General features: G+C 42.1%; 1 protein-coding gene across 7 annotated transcripts in view; it reads right to left on the minus strand.

Moving 5' to 3' along the window:
- The window catches only part of DLG5 (discs large MAGUK scaffold protein 5), a 156,946-nt gene that overhangs the window by 125,073 nt on the left and 16,100 nt on the right, over positions 1 to 15,773 (minus strand). For all 7 annotated transcript variants that reach the window (XM_075841801.1, XM_075841800.1, XM_075841799.1 and 4 more), the window contains exon 2: positions 4,763 to 4,831. In XM_075841801.1, the coding sequence (XP_075697916.1) occupies positions 4,763 to 4,831 (69 nt within the window). The remainder of the gene's footprint in view (positions 1 to 4,762; positions 4,832 to 15,773) is intronic.

A 15,773-nucleotide genomic window follows, 5' to 3' on the forward strand; every position in this document is an offset into this window, starting at 1 on the left:
TTGGCGCTATGTAGCATTTGCAAAGCCCCTGTGGGACCAAAACAGTGGAAACCCCCCAGAAGTTACCTCATTTTGGGAACTACACCCCTTAAAAGGTATTCACCTAGGGGTGTAGTGAGCATGTTAACCCCGCAGGTTTTTTCCAGAAATTAGTGTGCACTCGATCTTGGAGCGAAAATGGGAATTTTTCTATAGATATGCTATTGCTTCAGGCAAGACGATGGGTACGGTGCACAACATAGACAAACGGAAACCACAGGCACCAGATCAGTCACCATTGAAATCAATGGTGATGGAAACGGAAACCTCTGGTTTCTGTTTGTGTCTGTTCGGGGTCCCGTTCTGACGGAAAGCTCAGACAGAAGCTCAGACAGAACGTCATAACAGGACCCCAACGCAGATGTGAACAGAGCCTTAACCCCTTAAAGGGAATGTGTTGCCAGAAAAACATGTTTTTTTTTTTTAAATTAAACATTTAGTGTGTGGGTGATTAAACATTGTTCAAATTTTTTTTATTTTTTTCACAAGTCAGGAAATATAAATTAATTCTAATTTATAATATTACCCATTTTTGGTCACTAGATGGAGCTATTCCCAAAATTGCAGCATTGCAAAATTGGGTAAAAAGCCCTCGCTCTAGTGAGCTCTCAGCATCCCCCCCTCCTTTATCCTGGCTAGTGCCGGGATAAACGAGGGGTTTGAACGGTGTAACCTCCTACACTGTGTGTCGCCATTTTTTGAGCTAACACACAGTGTAGTAGGTTTACATACAGTAGTAAACACACACAAACACGAACATACATTGAAATCTCTTACCTGCTCCTGCCGCCGCGGCTCCCTCCGGCCCGTCCGCTCCGTTTGCTGCCGCTGGTCCAAGTGCACAAATCCGGAAGCCGCGACCGGAAGTAGTAATATTACTGTCCGGCCGCGACTTCCGGTCCACAGGAAAATGGCGCCGGACGGCGCCAATTTCGAATTGGACCGTGTGGGAGCGGCGCATGCGCAGTTCCCACACAGACGCCGTACACTGAAGTCAATGGGACCGGAGCCGTTCGCAGTCCCTATGGGACTGTGGCTGCCGTATTCCATGTCTGTATGTGTCGTTAATCGACACATACAGAAATGGAACAAAAAATGGCAGCCCCCATAGGGAAGAAAAAGTGTAAAAATAAGAAAAAGTAAAACACAAACACACAAATAAATATAAACGTTTTTAATAAAGCACTAACATCTTTAACATATAAAAAAAATAATTTGTGATGACACTGTTCCTTTAATACCGAAGGTATTTTAAACATTAATGACCGAGCAATTTTTTAAGTTTTACCATCGTCGCATTCAAAGAGCTCTAACTTTTTTATTTTCCCGTCGACATAGCTGTTTAAGGACTTTTTTTTTTTATTATAGCACCATTTTGGGGTACATATAATTTATTGATTAACTTTTTATTGACTTTTTTTGGTGGGGTAGAGTATAAAAAAAATATGGAAATTTTCAGTCTTTTTTGCGTCTTAGAGTTACGGCGTTTATCGAGTCATATAAAGAACATAACTTTATTCAGCGGGTCGTTATGATTGCGATGATACCATATTTATAGAAGTTTTTTTTGTTTTACTACTTTTACACAGTAAAAACACTTTTTTCAAAATTATTTGTGTCTCCATATTTGAAGAGCCATAACTTTTTTATTTTTCCACCGATGCAGCTGTATGAAGGCTTTTTTTTTTTTTGCCTCTGACATGGCCAAAAATTCAATCACTAGAGGTAGAGCTGGGGGCCTTTATTAGGCCCCGGCTGCCATTGACACACCGTGATTGCTGCAGCCTATTCCTGGTGCTAGACGCACTCTGGGGGACCCGATCGCCGACAAAAGACAGAACATAAATTAACGTCGGCGCTGCCCAAAGCCCAGAAAGCGTTTACGTTAATTTACCATCGGCTGTCAGGAAGCTGTTAAGAGGTGTGAGACTTTTAATAAATTAGGTGCAACTTACTCCAACGCATTATGCTTTTAGACCAGCGTATGAAACGCCAGTCTAAGTAAATCTACCCCAAGGTCTTCATGGCTACACTACACCTGACAGCAATGTTGTCAGAACCTGGCAGCAATTTAGCTCATGCGATCATACCTCACCATAGTAGAACAGAAACACAACATGCAGTCAAACTGCTGAGCTCAAAATGAGAGTAGCTGTCCAATGAAGCTCTTGGCTCTGGGACTGCCATGCATGGAAGTCCATCAGCCAGAGGCTGGTCCTGATAGGCCTCCTGTCATAGTGACTGTCAGAGTCACACTGAGAGTTATAATACTGTACATTACACTACACAGGTAGTGTAATGTATTATAGTAGCGATGAGAGCTGCTGGTTTTCAAGTCCCGTAGTGGAACAAAAAAAAAAAAAAAGGAAAAAAAGATAGGTTTTATAAAAGTGTAAAAATAAAAGTTGTAAGTAAAAAAAAAAAAAAAGAACTGGCTTTTCCCTATAAGAAGTCTTATTATTTGTTATTGCTGCGTTCGTAATAATCCAAACTATAATGTTATTTTGCCCGCATTGTGAACACTGCAAGAAAATAAAATAAAAACCAATACCAGAATTGCAATTTTTTGGTCACCACCCCTCACTAAATCTAGAATAAAAAGTGATCAAAAAAAAGTCACATTTCCACTGAAATAGTACTAATAAAAACGACAACACGTCCCACAAAAAGCAAGCCCTGAGGCCTCATGCACACGACCGTATTTTTTCCCACCCGTAAATACTGGCGTAAATACGGGTCCAGTGTCACACGTATTCCACCCGTTTTGCACCAGTATTTACGAACCCGTGCTCGTAAATATGGGTCCGGTGTCACACGTATTCCACCCGTATTTACGAGCACGTTTTTGGCGGCAAAATAGAACTGCACTAATCGGCAGCCCCTTCTCTCTATCAGTGCAGGATAGAGAGAAGGGACAGCCTTTTCTGTAATAAAAGTTAAAGAAATTCATACTTACCCGGCCGTTGTCTTGGTGACGCGTCCCTCTCTTCACATCCAGCCCGACATCCCTGGATGACGCGGCAGTCCATGTGACCGCTGCAGCCTGTGATTGACCTGTGATTGGCTGCAGCGATCACATGGCCTGAAACGTCATCCAGGACGTCGGGCCGGATGTCGAGAGGGACGCGTCACCAAGGCAACGGGCGGGAGACCGGACTGGAGGAAGCAGGAAGTTCTCGGTAAGTATGAACGTCTTTTATTTTTATTTTTTACAGGTTTATACTGATCGGTAGTCACTGTCCAGGGTGCTGAAAGAGTTACTGCCGATCAGTTAACTCTTTCAGCTCCCTGGACAGTGACTATTTACTGACGTCGCTTAGCAACGCTGCCGTAATGACGGGTGCACACATGTAGCCACCCGTTATTACGAGAGCTCCATAGACTTCTATGGACTGTCCGTGCCGTTATTACGGCCTGAAATAGGACATGTTCTATCTTTTTCAACGGCACGGGCACCTTCCCGTGAGAAAACGGGAAGGCACCCGTCGCCAATAGAAGTCTATGAGCCCGTTATTACGGGTCGTGATTACGACCCGTAATAACGGGAGCTTTTACGGTCGTGTGCATGAGGCCTTACACTGATTTTTTTGACTGAAAAATAAAAAAGTTATGGCTCTCAGAATACAGAATAATAAAACATTTATTATTGTATAAAAAAGTGATTTTATTGTGCAAACGCTACAAAAAAAAAGTAGAAAAACGACATACATATGGTATCATCGTAATCGTATTAACCCGTAGAACAAAGTAAAATTGTCATTCATAGCGCACAGTGAACACCGTAAAAAATAAAGCATTTAAAATCTCAGTTTTTTGGTCACCTTAGCTCTCAAAAATAAGGTAAGAAAAGTGATCAAAAAGTTATATGGATGAAAAATTGGTACCAATAAAAACGACAGCTTGTCCCACCAAAAATAAGCCATCACAACGCTCAATCAACCAACAAATAAAAAAATTATGGCACCGCAAGACCTCTTCAAACCGGACACGGTGCCTAAAATATATTCTAAAAAAAGGAGGCCTGAAAAGACTTGCTCCTTTGCTTTGGAGGCCGGTGCTTCAGTCCAGTAGCACACTAGGGCGGATATTTCTAAAACTGCAGAATCTGGGCAATAAATATTGAGTAGCGTTTCTCTGGTAAAACCTTCTGTGTAACACAAAAAAATTGTATTATAAATGAATTTCGGCAAAAAAAAAAATTAAATTTTTACATTTCACCTCTACTTTGCTTTAATTCCTGTGAAACGCCTAAAGGGTATGTTCACACGGCCCAAAAAATGGCTAAAAATGCAGGGGCTGAACCCCTATAAACATGTGGCCATTGATTTCAATGGCAAAAACGGCGTTCCGTTCCCACGGGGCGTTTTTTTATGCGGCAGTTTTTCCCTTGAAAACAGCTCCGTATCTTCAGACGTTTTTGGTTAAGCGTGTGAGCGTAGTCTAAAGGGTTAAGGAACTTGCTGAATGTCATTTTAAATACGTTCAGGGGTGCAGTTTTTAAATGGGGTGATTTATGGGGGACTTCCTATATATATATATATATATGAATTTTTCTTGAAAATGTGAGAAATTGCTGCTTAAGTTCTAAGCCTTGTAACGTCCTAGAAAAAAAAAATGAATGTTAAAAAACGTGTCAGATTTAAAAAAAAAACATCTGTGTCCACAAGGCCAAAAAAGGGTGCATCCTGAAGGGGTTAAAACACTCATGAAGGTTTTGTCTTACCAACACTGCTGAGCGAGCCGCTGCTTTCCGAGTCTGAAGGCATGGTGGTGAGGACACTGTACGTGGAACCTATTTCAAAGCAAAAGAAGAAAAGCGTGAAGAAGAGTCAGACTTTATTGGTATTGAGTGAGTAGCGATCCACATCAGAATCAAGTTGGGGCTTACAAAAAAGTCACAAGCGGCACAAAAATCGCAATTTGCGGGAAAAACTGTAGACTTTTGTGCCATTTCCACCACTTGTGGAACTTTTCTATGAGTGGGCGGAACTTAGCAGGAAGTGCAAGGCTATCAGAGGCCCCACAAACGTATTATAATTTACATCACAAGTGGTATAAAATTATAGGTCAAATCTACTCTGTAATTGGAGTGGATTTGAATATCTGTCATACAGATGGTTAGAGATGCGCCTAATTTATGAAGAGGTGTACCTCTTAAGAAATTGGGCACGTCTTACTCCAGCTATCTTTATATAAAGACTGGCTTATGAAGGGTCAGCCTTATTAAATGTCCCCGTTAATTTGTGTCAGTAGAAAGCAGGGACATCATTCCCGAATAGCGTATAATGCTTGGGAGTGGTATGTCTGCTTAGTCCTGAAAAAATCAGATACCGTTCTTGGCACTAAATACACGCCTGTCTGAATGAGGCAAAAAAACAAGAGTGAGGCCACATGGAGCTGCACTGACCCAGCCGCAATGCGGCCAACAACCGCACCATGTTCGACACGGATATCAAATAGCCCGTTACTGGCCGTACGTTGTTGCGGGTAAAACAGCTTTTTACTTGCAAAATTGTGCGGCCTTAAAGGGTGTATTAATTAATGGCCGCATAATTTTGAAGGCAAGGGGCCATATTACCCAAAACAACGCGCGGCCATTAACAGGCAATATGGTGCCAGCGAAGTAGTTGGTCGCATCACGGCCGGGTCAGTAAGGCTCCATGTGGCCTTACCTTGATAGATCATGGCCTGCTGCAGGGCTAGACAAATCTAAGGAGCAAGGGAAATTATTTAACCCTTTCGCTGTCAGGACAATTATCACTCTTTCGACACACACAAATAAAACCTGACTTAGAAAATAAAAAAATATATACTATACTCCTATACCCATATATTTCCTGAAAGTGGACACCTGGCATATTGCGAAAATCCCTTTCATCATTTTATACTCAGCGTAACGTTTCATAATTTTTTTTTCATAAAGATTCATGTTTATGGCTCCCCCGAAAAGCCAGACATGCACAAGACCTTTCCAAACATAAAAGTTCAAGATGTGCAGTGTTCATGCATGCGAGTTATGTCTATGTCTACATGCGCCAGAACTGAATGGACCAAAAATGTCATAGACCCAGATACCGGTAAACATCAAAAATCACAGAGTCGGCAAATTTCCTAATTTGGTGCAGGGGGTGATTAGATGTGAAACTGCTCCTACATGAGATATGAACACTCCTGAATTGATAAGCTGAAGAAAAGTTCCTGCATCTCTCTCCCCAAAAACTGCACGTGTTATTTCAATTTGATGCAGTTGCGGTTTTTACCACAACTGCATCGAATAGCCGTGATAAAAGCACATACAGATTTCAGATGCTTTTTTATTTTATGCAGTTTTAACCACATCTCAACCGCAACATCTAAATATACACAAAAATTCTGGGCTTTAAGCCCTAAACACACACCACGACATAATAGCATGTCGTGGGGCAGGGGGTGAGGTTTGGAGTGGGCTCACCTGCAGCGGGTGTCAGCTGTGTATTACAGCTGACACCTGGGACTAACGGCCAGGAAAAGCGATTAGGCTGTTCCTGGACATATAAGCCCTTAGATGCTGTGATCAATCATGATCGCAGCATCTCAGCCGTTAGAAACAGGGGTTTGCCCTGCTCATTGCCCCCACCCCGACGACAAGATTGGGGGTGCTGATGATGGTCTCGGCAGCCCAGGGGCCTAATGAAGGTCCCAGGACTGCCTTCCTCTATCTCCTGTTAAGCCCTGCCTCAGGAGCCTGTAATAATGACAATATAGTGCAATACATTAGTATTGCAGTGTATTGTACGAGCAATCTAATGATCGCTGTTTAAGTCCCCTAGGGGGACTAATGAAATGTGTAAAGAAATAGGTTAAATAAAGTTTTTAGCAGTGTAAAAAAAATTCAAAAGTTAAAAAAACAACAACCTTTTTCCATTTTTCTTCTAAAGTAATGTCAAAAAAATAAGCAAACTTGGAATCACCGCATCTGTATAAGACCGAACTATTGCAATATACCATTATATAACCCACACGGTGAACGCCGTAAAAAAAAATGTAAACGCCAGATTCTCAGTTTTTCGTGAGAAGTCTCATGTAGCCCAAAATGGTACCAATAGAAACTACATCTCGCCCTGCAAAAAATGCCCTCATACCGCTCAACCGAAGGAAAAATAAAAAAGTTATGGCTCTCAGAATGTGGCGACAAAACACAAATTTTATTTTTAACAATTGGTTTCTTCCTTGTAAAAAGTAGTAAATAAAAAAAAAAAAATATATATAAATTTGGCATCACCGTAATCATATTGACCGGTAGAATAAAGTTAACATGCCATTTTTACCATACGGTGAAAGCCATAAAAACGAAACCCCTCAAAAGATTGAGGAATGGCTGTTTTTTTCCTATTCCACCCCACAAATAATTTGTTTCCTGTTTCCCAATACATTATATGGTACAAGAAACGGTGCCGTGAAAAAATACAATTCTTCATATGGCTTTATCGACGGAAAAGTAAAAAAAAAGTTATGGCTTTTGGAAGGTGGGGAGGAAAAAAATTAAACGGAAATCCAAAAACTGACTGCGTCCTGAAACGTTTAACGGCTATGTACACCTTTGAGGGCTTTTTATTTTTTTTTTTCAATAAATAGATCCGTGTCATTAGTGTAACTTCTTAATTCGTTTCTATTAAACATTTGTTTTACTTTTGGAGATACAGCGGTTCGGTATTCTCTATACAGACCCGCTGTACTGTTCGCTTTTCACGGAGTCCGTCAGTTCTGCAGATCTGATGGGTTCAGTGTCTGCGGGTCTCTGACACCTTAAAAAGTTGACACAATCTATTCACCAAACTCTCCCTTCACTCAGTCAGTAGGTGAGCTGCAAGGGTGGCATTTATTTTTTTATGATGGCAGATCCTAGTTTGTTCTTAGAAAAAAATAGCATCTAAAAACAGATTTCTAATGTCGCTGCATGGTTGATATTTATCACACAACCTCAAGCAATGAATCAGTTTGGTGGATGTAGGAAGGTTCATGTGTATTATTCACTACAACGCTGATTATATTGTCCATTGACCTGCAGTAAAATATATGTATGTTGATGGAGGATAGTAAGGATATGTTCACACGCGTTTTACGCCTCGAATTACGCCTGAAAAAATGGCTCCAAAATGCCTACAGACATCTGCCCATTGCTTTAAATGGGAATTATGATGTTCTGTTCCCACGAGCCTTTATTTTACGCGTCGCTCTCACTTCTTGGGACGTTTTTGGAGCTGTTTTTCATGGACTATGGAAAACAGCTCCAAAAATGGCCGTAAAAAACGCAGCGAAAATCGAGAAAGGCTTAAAAAAAAGTCTGAAAATCAGGAGCTGTGTACAGGAACCCACAAGAGTGTCTCTGGTTATTGTATGTAAGCTCGTCTATACATAAAAGGAAAGGTCAGTGTTATGGAATCAGTAATGGCAGAAGGCTTTGGAATCATTCTAGGAGTAACTACTGGGACCAGAGTCGAATTTTGGAGCAAGAAAACAACCAGCAACACTGTTTATTCCTCACTGATTCCACTCTGAGGCTATGTTCACACGGGCTATTTTCGGCCGTTTTTCGGGCCGTAAATGTCCGAAAAACGGCTGAAAAAACAGAAGCAGAACGCCTCCAAACATCTGCCCATTGATTTTAATGGGAAAAACGGCGTTCTGTTCCGACGGGGCGTTTTTTATGCAGCCGTCTTTCAAAACAGCCGCGTGAAAAAAAAAACTGCCCTGAAAAAGAAGTGCCACTTCAAGGAGAACAGCTCCTGATTTTCAGGCGTTTTTTAATCAAACTCCTGTTCTTCGCTGCATTTTTGATGGCCATTTTTGGAGCGTTTTTGCTATAGAGTTAATGAAAAACGGCTAAAAAACGGCCCAAGAAGTGACATGCACTTCTTTTTCGTGGGCGTCTTTTTACGTGCCGTTTCTGGAAAACGAGGTGTAAAAAAACGCCCCATCGGAACAAAATGCCGTATTTCCCATTGAAATCAATGGGCAGATGTTTGGAGGCGTTCTGCTTGCGATTTTTCAGCCGCTTTTCAGGAAGTTTACGGTCTGAATAACGGATGAAAACACTGCATGTGCACATACCCTTAGAACCTAGTCATTAATAGTTCAACATAGTTCCACCTAAAATGAAAAGATTAACATAAATTCCATAAATCATACCGTACACTCCCCAGGCGTTTCTCAGTTATAACCGCTTTTGTGAATGCTGGTTGACAACAAACATGGCTACCATCTCAAATAGCAATCATGAATTCTAAGGGTCAGTTCTATCTCGTTGCATATAGTGCGGATTTTCCGTGATGGAAATCGTTGCGCAGAATCCGCAGGAAATGCAAATGCACAGAGTGGTTGACATAAAACAAATCTCCACACGCTGCGTAAATACTGAGCGGAACCAACTGCTCAGAAATTGACCTGCGGTGCGGAAATTTTATTCCGCAGCACGTCAATTGTATTTGCGTAAGCGCTGCTTATTTGTTGCGAGTTTTCCCCACCGAATTCAATGGGAGGCGAAACCCACAACAAATAGCAGTTCTTGCGTTTTTTATGGCAGGTTCGCAGCAAAAAAGGAACACAGAAAAAAAAAAAATCTTATTCTTACCCAGGAGTCTGTGTTTCTTTCTCCCGGCTGGCCTCCTCGTATAACGTTTGAGCCCATGTGACCGCCGGTGCAGCTAATCACAGGTAGCGGTCTCCAGGGATGAAACGTCTTCCCACGAGGCTGGCCTGCTACCGGGCCGGCTAAAGTGCTGCCGTTTTCCGCAGCGAACTTTCCGGGCAAAAGACTGCACCACCGTTTGGTACGGCTTTTCGCCCGCAATTCCCTGTGGCGCACAGGGAGGATACGCTACTTGCTTTTACGCAGCATATCTGCCCCGTGTGAACTCAGCCTAATTATATCACTGCATAACTATGCGATACTTTTGAGTGTTTTGTATGACATCATTTTATAATTTTACTGCCACAGATATTGTGCGTGTTGCATCATGTAACCCCACAGACGATGTAGTGTCGTTTTCCACTGTACCAGGTTAACAGAGATGCAGGTCAATCCATAGACTCTGCACAGCACAACCAATTAGTCACTTCCTTCACTTGTAACCTTTTGCACGCTATAGCACTTTTGTAGGAAAGAGTTAAAACGCGACAGAGCACAATGACAACGCACTTTGGACACAACAAAACAAAGGATTGTTGTTAATCGGTGGTGAAACCAGTCAGCCCGGGTGTGCTGTATATTAGTGTAATGTTACAGAGTTTTCAATGACTGCATCCGGGAACAGGCAGGGGAAAAGACAGCACATGCACAAATACAATAGAAATAATGAGAACAATAAGAGGGGGGATATTTTATAGAGCATGCAGAAAGACACCAGTAAAACACACAGTATTATTTCTGAATTCTCAACATCTCCTCACACAGATAGCGGTCATTAAAGGGATTGTCCAGGATTTGGGTTTTTTTCCTCCAGAAACAACACCATTCGTGTCCATGGGTTGAGTCTGGTATTGCAGCCTAGTTGCTATCGCAGCTCATTCCCAGGACTCTTTAAGTTGCCAAAATCTCCTGCTAGTGCAATCTACTAGTACACAACTACAATAAGGGTATGCGCGCACACAAAATAAAAACCGTCTGAAAATACAGAGCTGTTTAAGGGAAAACAGCTCCTGATTTTTAGATGTTTTTTAATCAAAGTCGCGTTTTTCATGGCGTTTTTAACGGCCGTTTTTGGAGCCGTTTTTCTACAGAGGCTATGAAAAACGGCTCCAAAAACGGCTGAAGAAGTGACATGCACTTCTTTTTCGCTGTCTTTTTTTACGCGGCCGTTGATTTTTTACGCCCTGTCTGCTTCTGATTTTTCAGCCTTTTTTCGGGACGTTTACGGCCTGAAAAACGGCTGAAAACACTCCGTGTGAATGTACCCCAACACGCTGCCTGAAATCCCAGTAATTCTCCCCTCAATAAGGAGCTCTAAATGGACTTATGGCACGTACCGTGAATGCTTAACATGGGAATACCCTTTTGACAACTACTGTCTGGTCTATGGCTACTTCAAGTCCACCAAGCAAACATTGTGATACAATACCGAATGAAGATTTTTTAAAAATTTTACGTTAAAACGCCTTGAAATCATTCAATTAGAATTATGCTTAAAAATGTTAACTGTTGGGGCTCAGCTTTTAATAACTAGTACAGTTAAACAAAGGGTAGTAGCGTAGGAAGAAGCTAAAGACAATAAAACGGCATAACAATGAAAGCTATGTAAAATCGCAATAGTAAGAGGATTACAAACAGGAGTAGGAGATTATAAAAAAAATTAACTATTTTATTCAGATGTGTCATTTAGAAATACGCGTGTTGTGCTATTTTCAGCTGTGCCAGAGAGCACATTCTATGACATCAGGCGCAACTAGTAATCGTAGAAGTACAGCTGGCAGATCTAGAACAGGTAAGTATTTTATGAACCTCCTTCTTGCTGCAGCCACTTTTGACCTTCCTGGCAGAGCCTCATTTTTCAAATTGGACGTGTCACTTTATGTGGTTATAACTTGGGAATGCTTTTACCCATCCGAGCGATTGTTTTCTCGTGACATATTGTACTTTATGTCAGAGGTAAAATGTGGTTGATATATCCAGCGTGATTTGTGAAAAAACACCAAAATAAAGAGATAATTAGCACAAAAAAATAAAAAATAAAAAATAAATCAGCATTTTTCTAAATTTAAAGTGTAGCTAAACGTTTAACAAACTTCTGACATGTCATTGTGACATGTCAGAAGTTTTGATTGGTGGGGGTCAGAGCACTGATACCCACACCAATCGCTAAAACTAAGCAGCTGAAGCGCAGTAGGAGTGCTCAGCCGCCTCGTTTCTGTACATCTTTTCTCCGGAAGTCAATGTATCGGAGGACAATGCATCCGTACTCTGATACGGACCCCGACCAATCAAACCTTCTGACGTGTCACTATGGCATGTCAAAAGTTTGTTAAACATTTAGCTACACTTTAAATGTATCTGCTTGTAAGACACATAGTAATATCACACAAAATACTTACTAATTACCATTTCCCATATGTCTAATTTATGTTGGCGTTGTTTTTTGAACAACAAGTTGACGAGTTGTAGTTTTTCGTAGCACCATTTATTTTGCCATATCATGTACTAGGAAACGGGAAAAAATTATTTGTGGGGTAGAAAATGAAAAAAAAAAAAAGTGATTCCTCCATTGTTTTTTGCGCATCGCTTTTACGGAATTCCCTGTGCAATTAAAACATCATGTTAACTTTATTCTGTGGGTCAATACGACACATACAGACATGGAATACGGCACATACAGCCCCATAGTGAATGCAAACGGGACCCGTTCCATCCACTATGCTGTACGCCGTCTGTGTGGGAACGGCGCATGCGCCGCTCCCACACAGTCCAAATTGAAGGTCTTCGGCCGAGCGACGTCCAGCGCCATTTTCTTGTGGACCAGAAGCCGCGGCCGGACAGTAAGATTACTACTTCCGGTCGCGGCTACCGGACTTGTGCACTTGGAGCGGAGGGAGCAGACGGAGCGGATGGACCGGAGGGAGCGGCGGCGGCAGGAGCAGGTAAGTTAGGTCTGTGTATGTTCGTGTTTTAGTGTGTGATTACTACTGTATGTAAGCCTACTACACTGTGAATTCGCTCAAAAAATGGCGGCACACAGTGTAGGAGGTTTGAACATTCAATCCCCTCGTTTCTCCCGGCACTAGCAAGGATAAAGGAGGGGGGATTCTGTGAGCTCACTGGAGCGAGTGTGTATTCTCAAATTTTGCAGCATAAAGCAATGTGGTTGCTTTACCACATGCAATGCTGCAATTTTGGGAATTGCTCCATCTAGTGACCAGCACTGGAAATGTTATAAATTAGAATCTAATTTATAATATTTCCTGACTCGTGAAAAAAATGAAAAAAATTAGAACAATGTTTAATCACCTATACACTAACTGTTTAACTAAAAAAAAAAAAATTTCTAGCGACACATTCCCTTTAAGTATCCTACAAAGTTTTGTATGGTCAAAAACTGACACTTTGCTATCAATACCATCTACAAGGTCATTAATAAAGAGATTAAAAATAATTGGGCCCAACACCGATCCCTGTGGTACCCCGCTACTGACTTCTGCCCATTTTGAGTAAGTACCGTATATGTCGGCGTATAAGACGACTGGGCGTATAAGACGACCCCCAACTTTTACCCTTAAAATATAGAATTTAAGATATACTCACCATTTCGTGCAGGAGCGCTTCACTATGGCCATCGGCGGCAGGACCCAGGACTCTCTGTCTCTTTGAACTCGCGCATGCGCAGATAGGCTGCTTCATCGCGCGAGATCTGAGAGGCAGGAAATGAGAGGAAAGGGCGGGCCAGAGGATCTTACAGAGATGTTCCCTGGCGGCTAATACCGGCTTCCCTCAGATCCGTGGCGGATTCCGTGCATCCCGGGAGCCTGTGTACCGGACTGCAGGCTCACAAGGTAACACACAACCTGTGTGTAGACAATATGTAGACTAGGGATGTCACGATCCCAGAATTTGGACTTCGATACCGATACTTTGTTTAGTATTGCGATTTCGATACTTTTGCCAACAGTAATAAAAAAAAATTCTTCCGTTTTCTGATGTGAGGCGCGAGGTGTGATGAATTTTGAACGCGCCTCACATTAATAGTAATTAATCCCATCATGTTTCTCAGTCATATTGGGTTAATGTGCGAGGTACATGATGGGGTTAATTACTATTAATGTGAGGAACATGGAGGGTAAATTCATCGCACCTCACATTAATAAGTGAATGAAAGCCGTGTTTATTTCATTTTTTTCACAGCGTACACATCATAAATGATGCAAAAACATTGTTGTCCGCGCCATTACTGAATGTGTGTATTTTATGTATTGAGACTTATTTTAATGTTTATTGTAAAAAAGGTGAAGGTGTATTTTTTTTTAAATTTAACAATACTTTGTTTTTACTTTATTTTTAAACTTTAATGTACTGACATATATCAGATATGTGCCAGTACATTAACCTGTGGACGGATAATACACAGGCAGTTGTTAGGACATACTTGGGTATGTCCTAACAACATGAAATATGGTAAGACAGCCCTGGGGTCCGTCAATAAACCCCTGGGATGTCTGCCCATATATGGTATGGCCCTAGATCGCGTCACAGGAATTCCCTGTGACGCGATCCAGGGGCATCCCCCCTTCTCACTTTCCCCTGAATGCTGCAGTCAGCTGTGATCGCAGCATTCAGGGGAATAACGGCGGAGATGAGCGGTTTCTCTGATCTCCGCCGTTATAGAGCGGGGCTGCGGCTGTGTAATACAGCCATTGCCCCGCTCCTGACAGGAAGTGCGCGCGCGGTCAGCATGAGGTGATGCGGCCGGCGCTGCACTAATGAGCGGCAGTTCAGGCACTGAAGACAGAACATGGGGGTGTTTTGTAGCGCGCCCGCCATGTTCTGTCTCCAGTGCCGCCGCTCATTAGTGCAACGCTGGCCGCATTGCATCATCCTGACCCCGCGAACTTATCATGACTCAGGAGCGGGGCTGTGGCTGAATTACACAGCCGAAGCCGCGCTCCCATACATTCATGTGTTACTATACTGAGCTGTGCGGCTGCAACGTGCATCCCTAATGTAGACAATATCCGGCATATAAGACGACCCCACACTTTTGAAATTTTTTTAAGGGTGTAAAAAGTCGCCTTGTACGCCGATATATACGGTACCTTTTATAAAGACTTTGTTTTCGGTCCCTTAACCAATTTTTATCCACTTGCATATATGGTCCCCCAGTCCCTGTGTCTGTAGCTTCAGAACAAGACTGTTGTGTGGAACAGTATCAAATGCTTTTGTATTATTATGGTTTAAAACCTGCAGATAAATGGAGTATAGATTGGCAATAATAGTGAGGTGCAGTAATAGTTCATTTTTACTTCACACAGCGTTTTTTGTCTGCCATTTTTTTTCTAAGGGTGTTGTCTGGGCACGGGATGGTTTTTCATACTGATGACCTATACACAGGATAGGTCTACAGTATATGATCGGAGGGGATGAGACACCCAGACCCAGCACCAATTAGTTGTTCCGGCGACTGGATGTTATGCAGTGACCGCTGTCGGAAGCAGTTGGCTCCGTACATTGCATAGCGGCCGTGCTGCAGCTCTGCAACTCTACTCCTATTTCCTTGCTTAAAGGAGTTATCCGGGCATGGGGCAATTTTTCATACTGATGACCTATCTCCAGCTCTGGCTGGAGGCGATGTCTATTCACTCTGAAGACACTTCTGTAAAGTTACCTTGGGAGTATGTGACAGCACAGCGTGATCTTGCGAGATCACACTGTGCAGTGAAAGAAGCTGGGCTGGAACGATGAGAAGTGTATGACGCTGATTGGTCACCGATTGGTCACTGATTGGTCAGCGTCATAGACTCCTCTGTACAACGCCCACTTGGTAAAAGTTAAAAAACTTCCAGTTGTCTATTAAGAAACTAATTAGCATAAATCTAAAATTGCTCATAACTTGGCCAAAATGGATTGTTTTTTAAAATAAAAACCACTGTTATCTACATTACAGCGCCGATCAGATTATGTAGGAGATAGGGCACGTATAATATGGTGACAGAGCCGCTTTAAGAGGAATAACAGCTAAATTGCAATGAGTTTTCCAGTTACCTATTTTACCTAC

The sequence above is a fragment of the Rhinoderma darwinii genome, chromosome 11 (genome assembly GCF_050947455.1).
Source record: "Rhinoderma darwinii isolate aRhiDar2 chromosome 11, aRhiDar2.hap1, whole genome shotgun sequence".
Lineage (NCBI taxonomy): Eukaryota > Metazoa > Chordata > Amphibia > Anura > Rhinodermatidae > Rhinoderma > Rhinoderma darwinii.